Source organism: Lepus europaeus, chromosome 7, assembly GCF_033115175.1.
Source record: "Lepus europaeus isolate LE1 chromosome 7, mLepTim1.pri, whole genome shotgun sequence".
Lineage (NCBI taxonomy): Eukaryota > Metazoa > Chordata > Mammalia > Lagomorpha > Leporidae > Lepus > Lepus europaeus.
This window is the reverse complement of record NC_084833.1, coordinates 109,603,883-109,628,331: the sequence shown is the minus strand read 5'-3', so window position 1 is coordinate 109,628,331 and position 24,449 is coordinate 109,603,883. Positions and strand designations below refer to the sequence as shown.

The window sequence follows — 24,449 nt, the reverse complement described above, 5'->3', positions numbered from 1 at the left end:
TTCACATGCAGAAACTTGAAAAAAAGGTTCCTATCTTATATCCTATACAAAAATCCACCCAAAATGAATCAGATATAAATGTAAGGCATAAAACTACTAGAGGAAAACAGGGGAAACATCCAAGACACTGACAAGGGCAACAATTTTTTGGATGAGACCTCAAAAGCACAGGCAATTAAAGTAAATATATACAAATGGGATTATATCAAACTAAGAAGCCTCTGCAGAGCAAAGAAAACAATCAACAGAGTGAACACACAACTGACAAAATGCAAGAATTACTTTCAGACTATGCATCTGATAGAGGATTAATATCCAGAATATATAAGGAGCCCAAGAAATTCAACAAAACAAACATTCCAGTCAAGAAATAACTGGATATGAATACACATTTTTCAAAAGAAGAAAAAGAAATAGCTGGCTGGTGCCACGGCTCACTAGGCTAATCCTCCGCCTGCGGTGCCGGCACCCTGGGTTCTAGTCCCAGTTGGGGTGCTGGTTCTGTCTCGGTTGCTCCTCTTCCAGTCCGGCTCTCTGCTGTGGCCCAGGAGTGCAGTGGAGGATGGCCCAAGTGCTTGGGCCCTGCACCTGCATGGGAGACCAGAAGGAAGCACCTGGCTCCTGGCTTCAGATCGGCACAGTGCGCTGGCCATAGCAGCCATTTGGGGGTGAACCGTTGGAAGGAAGACCTTTTTCTCTGTCTGTCTCTCTCACTGTCTAACTCTGCCTGTCCCAAAAAAAAAAAAAAAAAAAAAAAAAAAAAAAAAAAAAGATAAAGTAAAAGAAATGGTCAATGAACACATGAAAAAAATACCTAGTATCACTGGTCTTCAGAGAAATGCAAATAAAAATCACAATAAGATATCTCACTCCAGATAGAATGGCTATTATAAAAAAAGATAGAAAATAAATACTAGTGAGGATGTGGAGAAAGGGTACACTGTTGGTAGGAATGCAAATTAGTATAGCCATTATGGAAAACAGTACGAAGATTGCTCAGAAAACTAAAAATAGATCTATCAAATGACCCAGCTATTCCACTTCTGGGAATATACCCAGAGGAAATGACATCGGCATATGAAATACCTGCACTCCCACATTTACTGCAGCCCTCTTCACAATAGCAAAGACATAGAATCAATACAGATGCTCATCAATGGATGACTGGATTTAAAAAATGGCATAGATACATACTGGAATATTACTCAGCCAAAAAAAGAATGAAAACCTGACACTGGTAACAAAATAAATGACACAATTAGAGATAATTTTGCTAAGTGAAATAAGCCAGATACAGAAAGACAAATACCATGGTTTTTCTCCTGTGTGGAAGCTTATACGTATAGGATGCCATTTCATCTGCTACATGGGTATTTATAAATGTCATCTTCACTGAATTACAGCCCTTACATGACTTGTAATGTCTCTTCTCTCCTCTCTTGATCATCTCTGTTAGGAATGCCATGTTATGTGCTGCTAACATAGCCACCCCTGCTTTTAAGAAAACAGTATGTATGTGTGTATATGTTTACATATGAAGTCAATATGGCGAATGTCAAAAGTTGTTAAATCTGTATGTTTATGGAACTAGTCTTTATGCTCTTTTGTGTTATCTGAACTATTTTAAAATAAAATTTAAAAAGGGGAAAAAAACAGGAAAATAAAAGATCAACATCCCCAAACAGGATAAACTCAAAGAAAACTTATCCTAAACACATTACCACAAAACTCCAAAGAGAAGGAAAAAGTCTTGAGAACATCAAGAACATCAACAGAAAAAGGCATATCACACACCTTCGTGGTAACAAATAACCCCACGCGTCTCATCAGAACCCAGGGAAACAACAGGACTGCAGGGTATCATTAAGACTGGGAGAAAATGTCAACCCAGAATTCCTTATCCTACACACATATCCTCCAGGAATGCAGCTGAAATAAAGAGGCTCAACTGAGGGCAAACCAAAGCAAGCGATGTACCACCCAGTGCACCTGCACTGTAGGAAATCCTAAAGAGATTTCTTCAGGTTGAAGGAAAATTCCCCAGTAGTACACAGGGGTCCTCAGGAAGGAAGGAAGAACAACAGGAATGGCACATATCTGGGTAAATGTTAAAACCCGCCTTTATCCTCTTATGTTCTTAAAACGCACGTGATCACTCAAGGCAAAAATAAACATCATTTTGAGAGTTTGCTCACTGTATGTTGAAGTGGTATGTATGGCACGTCCACAAAGGTGGCAGAGAAGACAGAAACTTATATCATTGCAAGGTTTCAACATTTTAGGTTAAGTGCAGTAATAATAAAGACTGAAAGATTTGATATGTATGTCGCAATTTTCTTTACAGCAACCACACACATCTATGTATACACACACATACATATATATAAACACAGTATATAAATAAAACTGGAATATTAAAAGCATCAATACAAATCAAGACAGGAAAGGAAATTACAGGAATAAAAAACACAAGGACAGGGCCAGCATTGGGCCTAATGGTTAAGACGCTGGCATCCCACATCAGAATACACCCGGCTCCAGCTTCTGACTCCAGCTTCCTGCTAACACAGACCCCGAGAGGCAGCAGGTGAAGGCTCAAGTAGTTCGGTCCTGCCACCAGGAGATCTGGATTTAGTTCCTGGCTTCTGGTGTCAGCCTGGCCCAGCCCCAGCTGCTGCAGACATTTGGGAAATAAACCATTCTCATTCTCATTCAGTCATATTTTCTCTCTAACACATCATAAAATTTAAAACTATAAAGAAAATCGGAATGTCTATCCAAAGATGAATGTATGAACGAATTGTGCTACATCCCTACAAGCGGACACACATCAGTAATAAAAAGAGAAGGAACTGTTGTTGTATAAAACAACATGGATGAACCCAAAGTCCTCGTGATGGGCAACAGAAGCCAGGAAAAGAGTAGATACGGCATGAGGCCAATCACGCAGAACTTGACACGCCACCTACTGAAAACATAGTGACAGAAGCAAACAGAGACCAGGGTGGAGAAAGGGACACGCTATAAAAGGAGATACAGATATTTAGGGAAGGGGTGATGAAACTGTTACCTTAATTGTGGTGAAGATCAATTCTGATCAAACTCAACACCTTAAATATGTCCAGTTTACTTAGTTGGCACACTCGATAAAAATCATTAAAGGAAAAGAAAGCACAAGACAGTAAGTCTGAGATCAGAGGATTTGCACAGCTCATTAGCAACAGAAGAGAACCGGAGTTACAGTCACCAGCATTCCAGGCCTGTGCCCCACCCCCTCGTGCTCTGCAAAACCTGTGACACACTCCAGACTGTGCCTCTGAAGGGAGGCTGCCCTCGGGGACACAGAGGCTCACTCACTCGGGACAGTCTCCGCCTAGTCACCGCCTAGTCAGTTCTCTGCTGGTTCCCAAAATAAGGTCCCCTGTGCACTGGCTGCATCTTGGCAGGCATTAAACATGCAAGGAGGGGGCCGAGACAGCTGCCCCAGCAATTGCCACTGGAGGAGGACAAGACACTGCTTTCTGCGAAGGAACTCACTCGCAGATGTTCAAATCACAGATCACACCAATGGCAGAAGGTACAAACACGGCACGGGGCCACCCACAGAGCGGAGAACACCCAACTCCCATAGGCATGGCCAGTTCCAAAAGCAGCTGCAGAATCTCTCCTAGGAGAGCAGCATAAGGATGACTCAAAAAATCCAAACTAGGGGCTGGTGCTGTGGCACAGTGAGTTAAAGCGCTGGCCTACAGCGCTGAGATCCCATATGGGCGCCGGTTTGAGTCCTGGCTACTCCTCTTCCATTCCAGCTATCAGCTAAAGTCCCCGAGAAAGCAGTGGAAGATGGCCCAAGTCCTGTGCCCCTGCAGCCATGTTGGAGACTCGGAAGAAGCTCCTGGCTCCTGGCTTCGGATCAGCTCAGCTCCAGCCATTGCTGCCATTTGGGGAGTAAACCAGTGGATGGAAGACCTCTCTCCCTCTCTCTGTAACTCTGTCTTTCAAATAAATAAATCTTTAAAAAAATTCCAAACTATTCCCTCTTTTTGGCTATTTTGGCCTTACTGACCTCCTACATGTGGGGATCTGCTCTGCTGTCTACCATACCGTACAGCCCTTAGTTACACACACACACACACACAGCGTCTGGCTCCCATCCTCAGCTGGAGGGATGGGAAGCCCACCCACAAACGAGCCAAGGTCATGAGACAAGTCTCTGTGAGCTGCAAAGAGTCACACAAGCGCTGGTGCTTGGCTGCTTTACACATTACAGGTGGAAATATGAACGTGTCCACACTGCAGGCCCTCGGAGGCGTGATGGGGATGGGGACCACATCTGCCAGCTCTTCTGGACAGCCTGCATTGCCCCTGACATGGTGCTTAGTCTGCCGTGTGTTCCACCCATTCTTCTTCAGTGATCTGCTGGGTTTACCCTGGTGGCTCCTGGCATACACAAGCACAACTGACAGCAACCCCTACAAATGAGACCCATGTGCTTTGCTGGGCCTTCATGAGTCACGGGAGGCTGTTGAAAAATATTTTTACAAGTTTGGGAATCTTTAACGTCCAAAGTTAAAGCTTAGTTAGCTCTTTGGGACTAGAGGACCATCCCTGACAATGGAATCGGTATGATCAGTGCCCACAGATCCACATGGGTTATACATCCTTTAGGCAAAAGTGGTCTATGCTTCCATAGCACAGAAAACAAAGTAAAAAAAAATATGGGTGGGTGCTGTGGCCGAGCAGGTGAAGCCTCTGCTCTGGGTGTCCACATCCCGAATCAGAGAGCCTGGGATGGAGCGTTACCTCCACTTCTGATCCAACTCCCTGCTAATGTGCATCCCGAGAGGCAGCATTAGACTTGGGTCCCTGCCACCCACATGTGGGACCCAGACAGAGTTCCTGGCTCCTGGTTTCAGCCTGGCCTATGCGGGTGTGTGGGGAGCAAACCAGCAGATGGATGATCCCTATCCCTCTCTCTCTTTCTCTCTCCCCACCTCCCCCTCCCCCGCCACCTCATCACTCTCACCTCCAGTTACATAAAAAATTTCAAAACTGTTTAAAGAAAATTAAAATAAGCAGCCTCACACCTGAAGAACACCACAAGTACATTCAACTACATTTTAACTTGCTCACACATTCAGCAAATACTGACTGAGTGGCTGGCTCCAGGCTAGACACATTAGGTCCTGGGGATACAAAGCAGGCCAGACACTGTCTTTGCACTCATGGAGTTGGCCAACCTTGGCAAATTAAAATTTGAGCCTGTCTTATTTAAAGTACCATTTTGGGCAAAATCTGGAGTCTACATTACTCGGTGTGATTAACAGGGTGCTCCAAAATGTTCATGGAAAAAGGAATCAAAAGATTTCATGAACGGTCAATGACCCATCTGGAGCTCCCTTGTACAAATCAGTAATGTCCTGTGTGTGGCTCTGGGCATCTCTCGGTACTTGGGGTGCACACCCGGCAGGCAGGGCCTCCACCAGTGACCAGGTGTGTCCCTGCAGTATTATCACCACACAGTCCACACTCTCACACCAACAAAAATCAAGGTCGGGGGGCTCACCTCTCGCCACCTGGCTCCAGCACTGCTAGAGATGTACACGTTTGTCTTGCTAGCCAAGTTCTTTCCCACCGAGCCTAAAATACAAAAGGAGCAATTATTTTTCATCTCCAGAATTGTCAAGAGTAGGCCCTTAGCCTCACGGCTAAGACAACCACATCCCACATCAGAGTGCCTAGGTCTGAATCCCAGCTCTGCTCCCGGTTCCAGCTTCCTGCAAATGCAGACCCTGGGAGGCAGCAGCGATGGCTCACGTCACGGGGTTCCTGCCACCCTTGTGGGAAACCTGGATTGAGTTCCTGGTTCCTGGCTTCAGCCCAGCCCAGGGCACTGCAGGCACTTGGGGAGTAAACTAGCAGGTTCTCTCTCTCTCTGATTCGACTATCTCTCTGCCTCTCTAACACGTTAGTTAAAACAAGAAAGAATGAGTCATATAATCACCTCATTCAACCAGAAACTCTAAGTAAAATGCAGGAACTAAGAACATCTGAAAACCATACCACGTGGTGACTGCTGGAGGCTGCACACCACCCCACAGCTGAAAGCACACTCACCCGTGGCAATGATGAGGCCGGGCGCCGACTCCTTGGACAGGATGGGCATCCTCCGGAGCTGGAGGTTGAGCAACTGGCTAAGGCGCTGGGCCAGGTGGAGGGAACAGCCCTCGGACAGCTACGGAATGCAAGTTGCAGGTGTCAGCACATGATACCAAGCCTAGGGGTGTCCTTAAACCTTGAAGTGGCTGTGGGGACCCAGCAGCAAGACACAGAGCCAGGAGGCCTGGCCTAGAGGAGGGAAGAGTCGCAGCTGGCTGTTGGCCCTCTGCCCAGGCTGAGAGGGTCGCCCGGACCCACCTAAATAGTGCTCATCGAAGAAAAGGGAAAAGTAACTTCAAAACACCTTCTGGGACTTTAAGGGCATAACAACTGGAAATCAGCATCGATGTGTGGAGATGGGAAAGGTACCCTCTGGCTGCATCACCCAGAGACCTTGCAAGTGAGTCAGAGCTCAGGCGTAACAAAGTGAGACAATGATCATTATTTTCTGAGTCAGTGGAGACAAATCAAGGAGACATCAGAAAGCCTCACTCAGAAGGGTGACATACAAGAAATGAACACAAAAGGATTCGCCTGGATTGTTGTGAAGCGGTTCTACAATTGTGCGAAGATGTATGTGTACCAAGCAAGGCCACAAGCCCCACACATTGAACTCTGTGCCCTATGTTCAGGCTTCAACAGCTCAGCAAACAATCAGATCAAGGCCTCTGCCGGGCCGCCACACCCCACACGCCTGGTGAGAAAGTGATTGCTCAATGGCACTCAGAGGGGTCCAGTGTTCTGCACAGAGGCACTCCGTGTGCTATGGCATAGGGGAAAACGGTGACAATGTCTGCAGGGTCTTTTGTTCTTGTCACAAGTGGGACTCTCTAACAAATACCCAGCTTGCTAGTTTGGCCAAAATCTGGTACAAATTAGGCTGAATCTCAAAGAAATATGTATATGTTTGTCCACTCCCCTTTTGAAAAACATGCTTCTTTGCACACAAGGAAGTCCTATTCACAGAAGTGTTTCCATAGCCTCAGACAGTCGGACTTTACTATTCCTATCTGTTCTTTTCGTCGCCTAAACTCAGAAGTAGAAACTGAAAGTTGATAAACCGTCCTGTGGTTCAAAGGGAAATTGGCCAATCAGGGGAATAAAAAGCTGACTTTTAACGATATCACTAATTCTATTTACCCAGGGCTCCGATCCACACTGCATGCACAAAAACGCTATGGCCCCTTCCACACCAGGGCCAGGTGGGATCTGTCGGGGTCCGAGTCACTACTAGGAAGGAGGGGCCCACAGGCATTTGTCTGTATCTAGATGAAAATCTAGTAAATCAACACCAGTTGTCACAAAGGAAAGAAAACCCAAAAAGTACAACCTAGGGGAAAAGTTCCCAGAAGAATGTTACCCGGGGCTGCAGGCACAACATGTGCAGAAGTCAATATCATTAGCCACACACAAACAAAATTCAAAAATCCAAGAGACTAGAAAATTGTGGAACTAAAATGTTACAGTTTTTCCAAAGCTGAGTATTACAGGTTCCCACCCCACCTCCCGAGTTCCTTCTACCCACCTACTGACACCCCTCTGGACTCCTTAAGGGGAAGCAGAAATCAAGGCATGGGTGCCACATAAAGGCACCACTCCTCTGAAGGGAAAGGAAGCAGCGGCCTAGGCTCAGAAGGACCCTTCACAGGACCAAACAATGCACGCATGCAGTATTCTTAGCTTTCCCACTGGGCCTATGGGCAGGGGTAACTGGACAATCCTCATTACGTTCAGAGAGGTAACAGCTTTTGCCAGAGGTTCCCAAACAATCTTGATTCGAAATGGAACTGATGTTTCATTAACTTGTTTTCTAGCAGCTTCAGGTCATAAGAAATGCCAACGTGTATTTTATACCTAGTTAGTGAGCATACATGTCCTAATAATTCAGTAGCAGTTTGAAACAGTAATATATATAAGTAAGCTGGAAAAAAATGCTGAAAATTTTACTTACAAATAACTACAATTACCTACCAATGGAATGTGTGCACCTGTTGAGCACGGCACAACTTCTCAAACATTAGAATCCTATCAAATACCACCACCCTCAGTCCCTATTCAACCCTGATTTTCCTCACCTTTTTTTTTTAATCATACCTGTTTCCAGCTTCTCAAAGATGTTATCATCAAAATAAATATAGCATGACCTAATGCTAAAACTGTGAACTAACTCAAGCTCATTACTAGAGAAGTTAATACAGAGCCTAACAGATGTCAAGGATCATGACATTTCCCTTAAAAACTTAACATAACCCAGAGCACCCCATGGAATTCACAATTGTGACCCAGGGTACCTTGGCACAGAGGTTGGGAACCTGAAAGGGTAGAAACACAGATAAAATTTATTCCATATAATATTAATGGAGCATTATGATTGTGCCTTTTCCCAGTAAATATTAGATATAGGGAATATCAACTACAGGTCAGGGTTCTTTTCTTTACACTAAAGAGCCAAACAAGATGAAAGCGTCTATACCTCACAGTTGATTTTCTCTCCATACCCCGTGAAGGCTGGAGCCTGCAGAAATTCCCAGGTGCCCCCTTTGTCAAAGGTGATGACAGATCTCATGTTCTCCTCATTCATAGAACCATTAATCAGAGTAGCAATGTAGACTCCTTGCAACCCTTCCACACGATGGAAGTCAGCAAATGGTTCATTTGCAAAGTACCTATGATGAGAGAAAACAGTTATGAACACGAATTGAGATATTTTTATTATAAAGAAAACTTAAACCACTTTAAAATACACTCTTTGGGGGCACTAAATACATTCACAGTGCTCTACAAGCATCATTACTGTCTAGTTCCAGTTCTTCATCCCAACAAGAAACCTGTGCCCCCCTAGGCAGCCTCTCTCCAGGCCCCCTTCTCTGCCCAGGCCCTGGCAACCACAGATCTGCCTTCTGTCTCTCCAGGTTCCTGAGTTCTGGACATTCCAGACAAGTGGAAGCCTGTGATATATGGCCCATTGTATCCCGTTTCTCTCACTTGGAGCCCTGCCTTCAGGATTTATCGTGTTACAGGATGTACCAAACTTAATTCCTGTTTATGGCTAAATAATCTGCTCTTGTTTAAAAAACTGATCATTGTTTTTTTAACTCTGAAAGCCAAGATGTTTAACTGATCATCAACTCCTAGTGGGGTTTAGGATGATTAGACTAACAGCAGTAACAGAAAAGCTGATGTAGGAGTCCCATCCGTTCCTTCACTCTTGAAGTTGACCTTGAATCCTCCAGAAAGCACTGAGAAACAGGAAACACCACTAGTGACAGACTCATAACACCGGTGAGGCCTACAACCTAACCGCACCTGCAGGAACACAGCTCAGGGTGACACGGGCCCTGTCCAGGTACTCACAACCGAATTACGCAACACCCTGATCCCGTAGAAGCCCATAGGGTGTTCTGTGAAGGAGCCCAGCGGAATCTGTCAATGCCACCCCCAGGAAAGCAGCACAAAGGTTAGCACGGCTCTAGAAAGCGTGAGGTTATGCACGCAAACAGGGACACAGAGGAGAAAGCCCTCCTGGCTTCGAATGCTGCATTTCACCGGACAGTAACTTTGCACTAAAGGGCACATGCACTGCCAATCACCGAGACACCTGGGCTTCACACACAGCCGACACAACTGGAAATGTGTCCTGGTTGAGGGGTCCTGAGCCAGCGGTCTACACAACAGATCTGCTTTGCCCCGGTGCCCGCTGCAGAAATGCCTCGAGCCCCCTCAGGCAGAGACGCACGGGACAGCCTCCGGGGGGGGGGGGGGGGGCAGGAGGAGGGAGATGGGCGGCCCCGACAGAGCCGCTTCGGATGGAGGGACTGAGAAAAATCCTACGTGAAACGCCTAAGTGGAGACCAAACTGTGGAACGAGGCGGCTTGGGTCTACTTAGTGATCCTCCAGGCACTTCCTGGGGGCCTCGGGGATCAGCTCTGTCACCCTCCTGCTCCCACCCACCTCAGCTCTACTGCTATGGGTTCTAGCAGCAGGAAATCTGCCAGTCCCGGGTCCCCTCGCTTCCTCCACAGACCGGGGAGGCCTCTCCGCCGGACTTCAATCTTTCACTTCCGGTGCTTCCTCCCCTCTCCACTGGAGTTCAATCTTTTACTTCCGGTGCTCCCTCACTTGCCCGGTAACAATGCGCGTTGCCCAGTGCGCTGTCCAAGTCCATTTCCTCCAGTCTCACCCTCACTGGCCCCCAACAGAACACTCTTCCCTTTCTTCCCAGAGTCCTCTGGGCCAAGACCTGCCAGGCAGCTCACCAGGTCTCTTCAGCCACACTCCGCAGAATCCATGGCCTGTGCTCCTCTGTAAGGTGTCTCCATAGGCCTGGCATGACATCGACACCTTGGTTCCCACACCTAGCTACTGCTTTCCACATCTCACCAATGCCAGGGCCAGGCCCTATTAAGAGTTCTTTCTCCGGGTGGTCCTGTGGCATGGTAGGTTAAACCTCCACCCACAGCACCAGCATCCCATGTGGGTACTGCTTCATGTCCTGGCTGCTCCTCTTCTGATCCAGCTCTCTGCTCATGGCCTGGGAAAGCAGCAGAGGATGGCCCAAGTGTTTGGGCCCCCGCACCAGCAATGGGAGACCCAGAGGCGGCTCTGGGCTCCTGGTATCGGATCAGCCCAGCTCCGGGCACTGTGGACATTTGGGGAATGAAGCAACAGATGGAAGACCTCTCTGTCTCTTCCTCTTTGTTGCTCTGCCTCTCAAATAAAATCTTAGAGAAAGAGAGAAAGAAAGAGAGAGAGAGAGAAAGAGAGAGAGAAGGAGCTCTTTCTCAATTCCTCTAAGTAAATCAGAGCCAGTTTCTAGTTCTCACACTTTCCTACTTAGTTTAAAGGGTAGATTATTTCAAACACCATAGAATTTTATTCCAAACCTGCTGTCCACATCATCTGCTGATTGACCCCTAACCCATTTCATCTGTCTGAGCTGGAGACGCAGATGACAAATCAAGGCCACTCAACTGTGTACATCTGGACCACCAGAGTGCTGGGAAAAAAATCAGAGAATAAAAAGGCCAAGCGCAACGTTGGTCTGACTCTTGATGTGAATTTTCCAGACAGGCCTCTGTGCTCTGGCAGGGTGGGAGAGGTCTTCACAGTTACATAAGGGCTGTCGGGGTGTGAGAGGTGCACTTGAGGTCACATCACTGACCTCACCACGTCCTGCGGAGCCTGCACTCTTTAGCTTCTGGCCCACCGTGAGATATTCATCCTGAATATCTGAGAAATGAGGACAAAGAACTGCTAGAAGTTGTGACCTGAGTCGCAGGCTCTCAGAGACAGGAAAACAAGAGGCAGTGAGGAGGCTGGCACTGTGGTGTAGGGGGTAAAGCCACGCCTTTGTGACACTGCCATCCTGTATGGGTACCAGTTTGTGTTTTAGCTGCTCCTTTCTGATCCAGCTCCCCTGCTGATGACCTGGAGAAAGCAGCAGAGGATGGCCCAAGCATTTGGGCCCCTGAGCCCATGTGAGAGACCTGGATGAAGCGCCTGGCTCCTGGCTTTGGCCTAGTCCAGCAACTGGCCATTGTGACCATCTGAGGAGTGAACCAGCAGATTGAAGAGCTCACTCTCTGTCTCTCCTTTTCTCTCTGTAACTGTGACTTTCAAAAATAAATAAATCTTAACAAAAAAAAAAAAAGTCAGTGAAAGGCCCAAGGGATACTGGTTCACAATTTTAATTATTAAAAACTAATAGTAAGGAGAGTAATAGTCACCCAGGAAATCAAAGAGGCATTCATATTCACTACACATGGATAAACCTTATACTACACTAAGTGAAATATTTCCCTAAGTGAAAGAAGCCAGAAACAGAAGGTCATATTAACTGTATGTTTCCAGGTATATGAACACCCATGTGCACAGGGATGGAATGGAAATCAGTAGCTGTCAGGGGCTGGGAGCAGAAAAACTACTGACCCAGTATGGACTTTTATTTGTTAAGAAATGAACATGTTTTGGGGTTATATAGAGGTTGCAGTAGCCCAACATTGCGAAGGTACTCGGTGACTCAATGCCCCTGAATTATTCCCTTTAAAATGACTAAGTTTATGTTTCGTGGATTTTATTTTACCTCAATAAATTATTTTTTAAAAAATCAGCCCGAAGGAGCCAGGAATTGCCACATACCAAACCAGGAGAAGTGAGCCCCAGCATAAATCAAGGCAGGCATGGTTTACAACACTTTAAACAGTAAGTAACTCATGAGTCTATAGTAGGGGAAAAAGGAATAAAAGACAACAATGTCTCCCAAGGAAAAGACACAGGAAGTAGAAAACCACTACTGGAGACCAGATAAAAAGTACAACCCTTGAAAGTCTAACAATCCAATCCGAAAGTCCAAAAGCAAATTCATGACTTTTGAATTATTCCTGCTCACTTTTTTATATAGTGAAGCTCTTTTTTTGTTGTTTTTAACATTTATTTACTTATTTGAAAGGCAGAATGTCAGAGATAGGGAAACAGAGAAACAGAGAGAGAGAAAGAGAGAGAGAGAGAGAGAGAGAGAGATCTTCCATCTACTGTTTCACTCCCCAGATAGCCACAACAGCCAGGTCTGGGCTAGGCAGAAGCCAAGAGACAAGAACTCCATCTGGGTTTCCCACGTGCATTGACCCAATCACTTGGGCCTCTCTCCCCCTCTGTCTTCCCAGGTGCATCAACAGGAATATGGATTGGAAGTCGAATAGCCAGAACTCCAACCAGCACTCTGACCTGGGATGCCAGGGTCCTAAGCAGTGGCTTAAACCACTGCACCACAGTGCCGGCCCCAAAGTCAAATTCTTACAGCTGTTTAGGCCAGGCAGTGGTCCCTTGGCCCCTCCATCTCCCATACCCCTCAGCCAATTCAGCAGTAGATCCTGTGGAGCCCACCTTCAAAATATATTTAGAATCTGACCATTTCTGTCATTTCCACTGTTAACCACCCCGGGTCCAGCCAGCACCAATCTCCACTGGCCTAGGTTCCTGCAATACTTTCCCAACCAGGCTCCCTGTTCCTCCCTTTGTCCTCTACAATTTCCACACAGCACTGATGGTAATTGCTGTGGAAGGCAAGTTACACGGGTGTTCCTGCAAAATTATTCGTAATACTGCAGAGCAAGTGTTTGTGGTTAAGACGCTCACATCCCATATCAGAATGCTGAGGTTCAAGTCTCTGATCTGCTTCTGATTCCAGCTTCCCACTAATGCAGACCCTAGGAGGCAGCAGCAATGGCTCGACTAATTATGTTCCTGTCACCCAGGCAAGAGACCAAGTTTGAGTTTCCAGCTTTGGCTCCGCGGCCACTGGGCATGTGAGTAGTGAACCGGCAGATGGGGGATCTCTTTCTATCTCTCTCTCTCTCAGTCTTACTGCATCCCAAATAAATGAACAAGAGATATATTTTTTTAATTTTATTAACACTATCCATGTATGTCTTATGCACTTTCCTAATACCCATGTATGTCTTACGCACTTCCATGGAAAATGAAGGACTTGCTTGGGTTTTTTCATTACTGTTTGGTTGCTGCACCCCACATATTATCTGCAAGGAGCAGCAACACACTCGTTGAATCGATCAATGATGGAATGCCTTGCCAGCACGAAGAGAGACATGGACAGCAGGGGTGTGGCCTGGGGGTCACAGCCCCAAAGCAGACTTCACCCCACAAGCCCACCACCTTCACACAGGGCTCCTTCCAGAGCACAGAGTGTTCCTGATCACAGTCTGGCCAGACAACAAATGAGAACAGGAGGGTTTGGGAAAGAACCTGCTCAGCCATCCCGGATCCCCTGGATGCTTGCAGTGCTCAGAGAAACACCCCTCACTGGACCAGCAGAACAGCTCCAAGCATGGGATTTACAGATAAAGCATCAATGCCTTTAAGAGTAAGGCAATCAATTAACCTGAGCCGCTTGGGGACAGGGCCCTTGGGCCACTTTTCCCTGCTCTCCTTGACCCATTGATATTTTCCAAGTTTCCCACGGGCTCAAGGACCACAAAATCAGATAACTAAATGAAGGGAGGGCATAACGGAGTGGCTGTGATCCTGTGTTAGCTAAAGCAGTAAGAATCACCTAGAGGGCTTTTCACAATCCCCACGGCAGGTTAAGACGTCAATTAGGACGGCTGCATCTCCCACCAGGAGAACTGGGTTCAAATCCCAGCTCCAGCTCCTGACTCCAGCTTCGTGCTGATGCAGAACCTGGGAAGCAGTGGCAATGACTCAAGCAGTTGGGTTCCTGCCACCCACATGGAAGAGCTGGATTGGGTTCCCAGTTTCCAGCTTCAGCACCTGCTGGGTTGCTGTGGGCATTTTGTGGGATCTCTTTCTCTCTCTGCCTCTCAAATAAATAAGAACCTTGAAAATGAATGATTACATTCAAAATAAATAAAATCTTCACACCAGGGCCGCACCCCAACCCAATTCAACTGTCACCTCTGGGCATGAGAGCCGAGCCCTGAAGCCTCTGAACGTGCCTCAGGTGAGTCCATGCACGCAGCCGAGACCGGAATCCAGGGGCCCAGAGAGAGGTTGAGGGTTGCGAGGACCCAAGAAGGCAGGGGTGTGGCTCAGCGTCCTTACCTCACCAAGGTGTCACTGCCGGCCCCTCCCGGACTGTAATAGAGCACGTTCTCCAAGGACAGGGAGAACTTCAAGCCCTCTGCCTCCGAGATGTACAGGTTGGTGCGGTTGTTGCTGTGACTGACACACACAAACACCTGGTCCTCCGAGGCATCCGCGATGTAATATTCCTGCAAGTCAACACCCGGCTGTGAGGCACAAGGGCACGCTGGGCCACTGCACTCCAGAAATGACCGGAAAGCCTCTCTCTGGTTAATCATGTCTCCTCCTTTCCCCAGGACACAGTAGTACAAAGTACAACGCAGAGGAACATGCATTTCCTTTATTCCCCCCGAGATGAGGAAAGAAGCAAAGAACTTGCAAGACTGTTCTCACCACCCACCCTCTGAGCTACTACCTGCCAGCAAACCAATGGCTAACGCCGAAGCCTGCCAATACCGTGTCTTCTCACAGCCCAGTCCTGCCACTCTTCCCTGTGGACGTCTACGTGATGGCTCTGCACACTCAAGCACTTCCCACGGCACGGTTTCCTCCTCTGCTGAGTCCTTGGTCCCTCTAATCTGTCTCCTTTCACAGGGTGAGACCCAAGTCTCGCATCCTTATAGAACCTCACTGCTGGCAGCAATCATGAATCACCGCCGATGTGCACACACTTCCCACTGCTTTGGTACCGGCGTATGAGGTCACCGACTCTGGCTCCAACCTCCCTGCCAATTCTGTTGCTCTTAAAGCAAATTCAGGCTCCTGTTCAGCTCCACTTCAAACACTGAAGTGGCCAATAACAGAACAAGATCATGGCTGGAGAGAGACTGATCTCTCTGGAAAGCGACTTCAAGGGACTTCCATCCCACCCGTACCCCAGTAGGACATGCCACCAACGCCCTCCCCATGACCTCCACACGGAGACCACACGTCTTCCCACCCTCAAGCACACCGCACTCACGTTAATAGGATGTCTTGTAACAAACTGGGCGGCCCGCATGGGCTTCCGGCCAAAGGAGACCCAGAGCTGGACAGAGGACTGCAGTGGACTGCCCAAGAGATGCTGCCAAGGAAGAGAAAGAAAAATAATTCATTAAATGTGCAGGATAACAGCCACTCAAAACTAGTGGAAAAAGGAAGCAAAAGTCAGACCCATCCAATGCTACTGCACATACAAAATAGAGACCGGGCCAGTGAATTCTTACTTTCGCAGCATCTGCCATCACTGGCTGCGCTGCTTCGTCCTGGATACAACAGATACTAGATACTGGAATGCATCCTGGAAGGTCCATGGATGTTAGATGAGGAAGGATGACGGCATGAGGGAAAAACGTGGCCTTGGGGAGGGCAATGGAGGTTGCCCACACTCAAGCAGAGCGAGAGGAAGGGGATTGGGCGGTGAGGGCGAAAGCAGGCAGAGCAGAGCCCACAGCCTCCACGCCACCACGGGGGAAATCGGCCACGCACTCCGCACACACGACACGTTCTCTTCTCCTTTCCACTCCTGCCTTTAGATCAAATGCTCAAATCACAGGTTTTAGTTTGCACCCAGACTTGCAGGCATCCTCACTGACTGTACAGTCCGACCTGTGAACACTCCTTACCGACTAATGTCTTCTGCTGGAATACACATACATTGGTAGAGTATTCAACATGACGCCGGCCACATCGCATCCCATTTTAGAGATTTTATGCCGCAGCTAGAATCTTGAAAATATGTATAAACCATAGCTCCATCACCTGAGAAAATCAGGAAATCTTCCCAGCCCTCAGTTAATTCACCCATAAAATCAGAAACTTATTTAGATCAGGATCCCCCTGTGCATAGGTTTAACCAGTCCCGGAGCCCCATAAATATGTATGTAAATTTTCACTCATTTTGTGATGGAGGGTCCAAGCCTTTTATGAGATTCTCAAAGGGGTCTAGGACTCCTAAAAGAGTAAGAGCTCCGTGCGGTCTTTCGCAGCTCTGAATGTGTATGACCGGGGATTGAAGGCAATGGTGCAAGGCCAACAAGAAAGACAATGTGAACACAATCACACAAATGACTACCAAACCTACTGGGATTCTGGAATTCTGCAGCCAGCAAAGGTTAACTTAACACTATCCTTGACTAGTTAACTTCCTATAGAGTAAGAACATACAAATTAATTTTATCTGAAATAAATAAGAGTACATCAAACGTTTTGTAGAAATGGAACGAAAAGTTTATTTTAGTGCAGAAAGTTTTTTAAATCCATGCATAACTTTTGCATAATATGCATTTTCATGAACTTTTAAAAGACCGTTCATATAACACCTGAGTACCCTGTGCCCTTGTAGGCTCCACAGATACCACGTGAGGCAAGGAGACCTGGACTGCATTCCTGGCTCCTCATTTCTGTCTGACCAGTTCATACCACTGCAGGCATCCGGGAAGGGAACAAGTGTAGCAGATCTCAGATAGATCAACAGATAGATCCATTGATCAATAGATAGATGACACACAGAGAATTCCTAGGAGAGGAACAAGCTGGTGAATAGTAGATACAAAGTGACTTGTGATTCACCGGCAGAGTACACACAATCAAACCACACTGACCAAATGGTGAGGAGTAGTTTGTTTTAAGGAAGTCAGACAGAGAAGAAAGCCAGCCTGACTTTCCAAAATGATTCCCTGCAAACTACGTCAATAGCTCGTATTCAGGATAGGGTCATAGGACATGACGGATTTATTAAAAATGTGAAAACGTATTGTCTGAATGAGAAAACAGTTCCCAGCAAAAATACATTGTTACAAATAACTTCCAAAAGCTCTCACTAAGTCAATAAAATTTTATGCTGGATAATTAGTCTGTCACCTACACACAACTCAATCTTTATGAATATATATGAATATACAAGTATCGATAAAATATCCATTTTTGTGACTTGTTTACTTTTTTTTATTTGACAGGTAGAGTTAGACAGTGAGAGAGACAGAGAGAAAGGTCTTTCTTCCATTGATTCACGCACCAAATGGCCGCTACGGCCGGCGCGCTGTGCCAATTCGAAGCCAGGAGCCAGGTGCTTCCTCCTGGTCTCCCACATGGGTGCAGGAGCCCAAGCACCTGGGCCATCCTCCACTGCCCTCCCGGGCCACAGCAGAGAGCTGGTCTGGAAGAAGAGCAGCCGGGACTAGAACCCAGTGCCCATATGGGATGCCGGCACCACAGGTGGATTAACCAAGTGAGCTGCAGCGCCGGCCCAGACTTTTGTTTACTTCTAAGTACAGCTTAAAATGAAAGATTTATTCTTTGTAAAGTCAGGCCCAGGCCCATAATTGGTTAAAATTCCTAACAATTACTACTGAGAGGCCTTAGTGTTAAGAATGCATATCAAAGCCAGTCTTATTCCACAAATGCAAAAATCACAGAATACCATGGTCATCAAAAAAAAAAAAAAAAAAAAAAATCTCAAAGTGTATCCATTCCACTACTTTCTAGGAATATTATTCCTAAACTGGACAATTCAGGTTTTTGCTCCTAAGTGCAGTAACTCATAAAAAGCTCTTATATTGTTTTCCTGCCACCAAAAAGAACAATAACACTTCGGATTCTGCTTTTCTTAATAAATTGTGGATTTTTTGCTAATTGGTTTTTGAGTCTTTGTGTGTGTTTAACTATTCTTTTAAAAATAAACTATGCTCATGGAAAACATCACTTTAAAAACTTCATGGAGAAACAGAACTAAAAGATAAGTTTATTTCTGTGCAAAAGGGTTTTGAGGGAAGGCCTTGGGCCTAGCAATTAACGCACAACTTGGGATGCCCAAGCCCACATCAGAGCTCCAGGCTCTGCTCCGGATCCCAGCGTCCTGCCAATGTGCATCCTGGGAGGCAGCAGCGACGGCTCAAATAATTGGACCCTTGCCACCCACATGGGAGACCTGAGCGGACTCCTTCAGCCTGACCCAGCCCCAGCTACTGCGGACCGTTAGGTAATAAACCAGCAATAATAAAAAGTTCTGAACCCCATGCATAGTTTTTTCCATAATATACAATTTCCAGAAACTTTTGAAAGACTCCAGGTACAGACAGGTATAATTCTAAAGACCTTCCATGCTGCTGCCCCCTAGAATGCCCGCTGGGTGACAGCTCACGTGCACTTTCTCAGGGATTTCCTGTGCCACCACTCACAAGCCTATTTCTATAACAGACATTGCCAAATGACCCAAGCCCTGGCCCCCTGAGCAAAAGAAGCCTCACAGCCACGCAGAGGAAGAAAGGGTCTCACTGGCTTGGCTGCTTTGTGTGATCTTGCAACTAAGTATGAGGCAGTGAGAGATGAGAGACAAACAGAAGTGTTGTGCTGGGCTTCTGGGAGAGCTGCTTGAGGGACCGGGTTAGCTGGAGGAGCTCCTCGTTCAACCCTTCTGCCTTTCCTTACTCTTCCTGACTGGGGTAAGGGCTCAAAGGCTAAGTGGGCATCTCGGACCACAAGGCAACCCAGAGAACGCAAGCCACTAGTGGGGATTATACAACAGCAATCTATCATCCGTAGCCTAACACCATTCCAAATTCATGTGGGTGATTTAATTTTTCATGGACAAATTGGGTCATGAAAGATATTTTAACAGTGTATCTTTCTACTCTACAATATAACTTTTTGCATTAACAGTGGATCCAAGTCATCTTTCCACTTAAGAGCTAACCAGGGGCCGGCGCCGTGGCTTAACAGGCTAATCCTCCACCTTGCGGCACCGGCACACCGGGTTCTAGTCCCGGTTGGGGCGCCGGACTCTATCCCGGTTGCCCCTCTTCCAGGGCAGCTCTCTGCTATGGCCCGGGAAGGCAGTGGAGGATGGCCCAAGTGCTTGGGCCCTGCACCCGCAAGGGAAACCAGGAGAAGCACCTGGCTCCTGGCTTCGGATCAGCGAGATACGCCGTCCGTAGCGGCCATTGGAGGGTGAACCAATGGCAAAAAGGAAGACCTTCCTCTCTGTCTCTCTCTCTCGCTATCCACTCTGCCTGTCAAAAAAAAAAAAAAAAAAAAAAAAGAGCTAACCAGGGGCATTTAGGTTCTTTTCAGAGGCACTCTTTAATGGTAGGTGGTACTCTTCTCAGACCTGTGCAACACTATTTGTAAGATACATTTTTACAAGGCTTCCAAGATTTAAATTTTTTAAAATATTTTATTTATTTACTTTAAGGGCATAGTTACAGAGAGAAAAAGAAATATCTCCTATTACTAGTTCACTCTTTAAATGGGTGCAATAGCCAGGACTGGGCCAAGCTGAAGCCAGGACGGGGCCAAGCTGAAGCCAGGAGCTTCTCCAGGTCTCCCATGTGGGTATCAGGAACCCAGATACCTGGACCATCTTCCACTGCTTTCCCAGGCACATTAGCAGGGAGCTGGATCGGAAGTGGAGCAGCCAGGACTCAAACTGGCACCCATATGGGATGCCGGCACTGCCGGTGCCAGCTTAACATGCTGTGCCACAACACCAGCCCCCAAAAACTCTTATTTTTGATAGATATCAGGAAATGGCTTCCTGAAAGGTTGTGACAATTAATATATCCACCTGTGACACATAGTGTCATCAACAATTAGGAATTATTTACATGTTTTAATCTGTGTCACTCTTACAGGGTCTGACAATGCTTTTTTAATTTTGTGTTTCTCTTATGAGAATTAAAACTAAAATAACATACATATCTAAAGAACCTGAATTTCAATTTATAACTGAAATTGTCAACAGCAAATGAAACTAAACACATGACACCTTCTCATCGTGTGATGGGTTCCTCAGGTCAAGGTTGCACATAGAAGTGAGAGAAAGCAGGTGGAGAGCCGAGGCACCCAAGGCCTGTGGCCACGCAGAAGCATTTGACTCAGGGCACCTCTGCCACGTGCCCTTCGGCGGCAGCAGCAAAGCTTCGGCAGACTCACTCACTCACTTCAATGCTGTCCACAGTGGGCACCTTACATAAAATACAGGTGCAACGTGACACCTGGGATTAGCTTTAAAATGCTCCAAGAGAAAAATTAGGTGGTAGACAAACAGTTGAAAGGAGATCAGCAGAGGTATCAGCAGCTGTTGGTAACATTGAAGCTGGATAAGGGAGCACAAGGCCCAGGTAGACTAGCAGTACCAAGGGTTCCTTTAGGTTCCTGGGGAAATGTTTCCAATAAAATTTATGCAATTAATATTAACTGGAAGCACTTTTGGAATGGCAGAGTAGGAAACTCTAAAACTCCACTCATCTATGAAAGTAAGATTTCTCCAAATCTACTTAGTCAGAATTCTGGAAGTTAAAGAGAAGTTTGCAAAAACCCACAAAGCACCAAATCAAGAACAATGGCTGAATGTCAGCAAGGGTATCCAACGCTGTACTGTCTTCACGCCCCGATCCCATCCCCTTCCCTGGCCCTGCAATAACCTTGCAAATTCACAGCCTCACAACTGCAATGGCCTCTCAACACCAGGAGCCTGGTGACACTGCAAAAACCAAACAGGCCCAAAGCTCCCGAGCAGCATAGTCAGGGAGCAGACCACTCAGAAGAACACAAGTCACTGCTGCTACCTGCTTCGTGCTTCACAAGGAAGCTGCGCTCTCAGACCCCATCTGTGTGCAACCTGACTCAGCTCACTGGACAAACAGCTCCACAGCCAGACAGGGCACTTATAGGACACAGAGAGTGACAATCGGCAAAGAGTTCATGTTGTAGGTGCTGGACATGGCATTATCTGTTGGGTTTCACAAGGAACTAACTAAAAGGCTTAAAAGGAAAAGTTGGAGGAAGAAGATGTCCATAAGAGCCCTGGACAAGCTCTGCCATATTCCTGGGAATCTACAAGGTCAGCACATAAGAACTAGGAGTATGCTCAGTGAGAACTGAAGAGGGTCCAATCTCTCACATCCAGCTGACTTGAAGGCACTGCACAAGCAGGAAATGAGGGCTAGGGCAGAGCTTCAAACTGCCTGTGAAGGCACTGACACCCAGAGGCTATCAGCAAAGGCTAAAACTCATGGGCCCAAAGCATCTAAGGAAATCTTGTCAAAACACTAGCTGATCACTAAGATGTGTAATAACCATATATGCTAAAGAATATAAACTTCAGAGTTGTACAAGAAACTCACTGAACAAGAAAACATAATAAACCCTAAGGAGTATCCTGATACAAATAGCTGCCACTCCATTTACAATGCCCAACTTTCAACAAAAATTTACAAGGCAAGCAAAATATGGCCACACCAAGGGTGTGGTGGGGGGAAGCAATTAATAATAAGTGTCCCTGATAAAGACCAGAACAGTCAGCTATCATGAATACATTCAAAGAACTAAAGGGAGTCATGGCTAAAGAATTAAAGGAAATTATGAGCACAAAGTCTCATCTAGTAGAGATCATCAATAAAGAAACAGGAATCAAAAAAAAAAAAAATAACAGAAATAGAAATCCTGGAGTTGAAAATAAAAAAATAATACAGGGGTTTAACACAGAGATGAACATGAAAAAGAAGCAGTGAATTTAAGACATGTCAAGGAGCTGCCGCTGTGGCACAGCAGGTTAAAGCCCTGGCCTGCAGCACCAGCATCCCATAGGTGCACCAGTTCAAGTCCCGGCTGCTCCACTTGCAATCTAGCTCTCTGCTATGGCCTGGGAAAGCAGTAGAAGATGGCCCAAGTCCTTGGGTCCCTGTACTCGCTTGGATACTCAGAAGACACTGCTGGCTCCTGGCTTCAAATCAGCTCAGCTCTGGCTGTTGCAGCTATTTGGGGAGTGAAGCAGTGGATGGAAGACCTCTCTCTCTCTCTCTGGCTCTACCTCTCTCTGTAACTCTTTCAAATAAATAAAATAAATCTTAAAAAAAAAAAAAAAAACGTGTCAACTGTGATGACTCAGTCCAAAGAAAAGAGGGAAGAAAAGAATTTTAAACATTAACAGAGACTAAGAGACCCAGGGGAAACCATTAAGTGTCCCAACACATGCATTAAGAAGTCACTGGTGAGAGAGAAAAGAGAAAGAATACTCGAAGAAACAATGACCAAAACTCACCAAATTTTGATGAAGAACTAAACCCACACATCAATTAAGCATAATGAACTCCCAGGACAATAAACCTGGGAGACTCACACCTAGATATTTCATAGCAAAGCTGTTGAAAGCCAAAGATAAACTAAGAATCTTGAAGCATAAAATAAAAGTGACAGCGCATACAAGAGCTATTCAATTAAAAAAAAATATGTTGATGGACTTAAAGTGTACAATCATGTAACAAGAGTGGCACAAGGGGTCAGGTGCAGGAAAGGTCTATGGAAACAAGGATTCTGTATACTATTAAAACTAAGCTGTTATTAATCCATACTAGATTTTATAAATTCAATGTGTATTATAACCCCAACAGCAAGCATTGAGAAAGGAGGTAAAAAGGAATTAAAATTAATACCCTAGAAAACATGTATCTAATACAAAGGAAGGCAACAGCAGTCACGAGACAGGTGGAAAGCAAACAGTATGATGGCAGATGTGCAGCCTACCACTCGTAATTAAGTTGACTAGGAGTACACTAAGCACTCTAATCAAAAGGCAGGAATTCAGAGAAGGCATAATATACATCACACAACTCTAGGCTATCTATGAGTTCAAATACACATATAGGTTGAAGCTAAAAGGACGGAAAATTATATACCAGTTGAACAGTACCCAGAAGAAAAGTAAAGAAACAATGGCAGCAAAGCAGACTTTAAGACAAAAATAATTACTGCAGTTAAAGAAGGACTTTGACAATGACCTAAGCGCCAATCTGGAAGAGTTAATACTGTAAACATATAGGCACCTGACAACAGAACTCCAAAGCACACGACGGAAAACTGTCAGAAACAAAGGGGAGGTAGGGATTCTTCAACGATAGTAGAGATCCCAACACCCTACCTTCAATAGGAATAGAACAGGCAGAAATGAAAAAGAAAATTTGAACACCACTATCAACTAAGTAGATTCATTAAACATCTACAGAACATAACATTCCAAAACAACAAAATACAACTACACAATCCTCTCAAAGTATATGAAACATTCTCAAAAGTAGACCCTGTTGGGTGGTCATTGTGGTGTAGCAGGTTAAGCCACTGCTGCCTGGGACACCCACATCCTATATCCAAGTGATAGTTTCAAATCCTAGCTGCTCCACTTCTGATCCAGTTTCCTGCTAATGCGCATGGGAAGGCAGTGGATCATGGCCCAGGGTCTATGCCACTCATGTGGGAGATCAAATGGAGTTCTCGGCTTCTGACTTTGGCTTGGTCCAGGCCTGGATGTTGTTGTGGGCATTTGGGAAGTAAACCAGCAGATGCAAGATTCATTCTCTCTCTTTCTCTCTCTCTCCCCCCCCCCCTTCTCTCACCTTCTCTGTCACTCTACCTTTCACATATATTAAATAAATAAATAAATAAAAATCTATCTTTAAAAAATCCATGTTAAGTTGCCAGGCAAGCCTCAATAAATTTAAAGGAGCTAATCAATAAGAAAAAGGAATGTGAAAAACTCATAAATATGTGGGAATTAAACAACACATTCCAAAATTGTCAATGAGTCAAAAAGAAATCACAAGAGTCACCAGAAAATACTTCAAGAAAATGAAAAATAAAAACACAACATATCAAGCATATGGGACGCAGGAAGCCAATGCTTAGAGGGAAATTTATACCTATAATCACTATGGGGGCGGGGAGCTTCAAATAAGCCCACAGCAAAATTCACCTTATT

General features: G+C 45.9%; 1 protein-coding gene across 1 annotated transcript in view; it reads right to left on the bottom strand.

Annotated features, from left to right (window-relative positions):
- The window catches only part of SORL1 (sortilin related receptor 1), a 175,305-nt gene that overhangs the window by 104,756 nt on the left and 46,100 nt on the right, over positions 1–24,449 (bottom strand). Inside the window, exons 7-11 of the mRNA XM_062197223.1 lie at positions 15,681–15,782; positions 14,738–14,907; positions 8,633–8,825; positions 6,118–6,235; positions 5,567–5,640 (exon numbers count right to left, since the gene is read on the bottom strand). Of these exons, the coding sequence (XP_062053207.1) occupies positions 5,567–5,640; positions 6,118–6,235; positions 8,633–8,825; positions 14,738–14,907; positions 15,681–15,782 (657 nt within the window). The remainder of the gene's footprint in view (positions 1–5,566; positions 5,641–6,117; positions 6,236–8,632; positions 8,826–14,737; positions 14,908–15,680; positions 15,783–24,449) is intronic.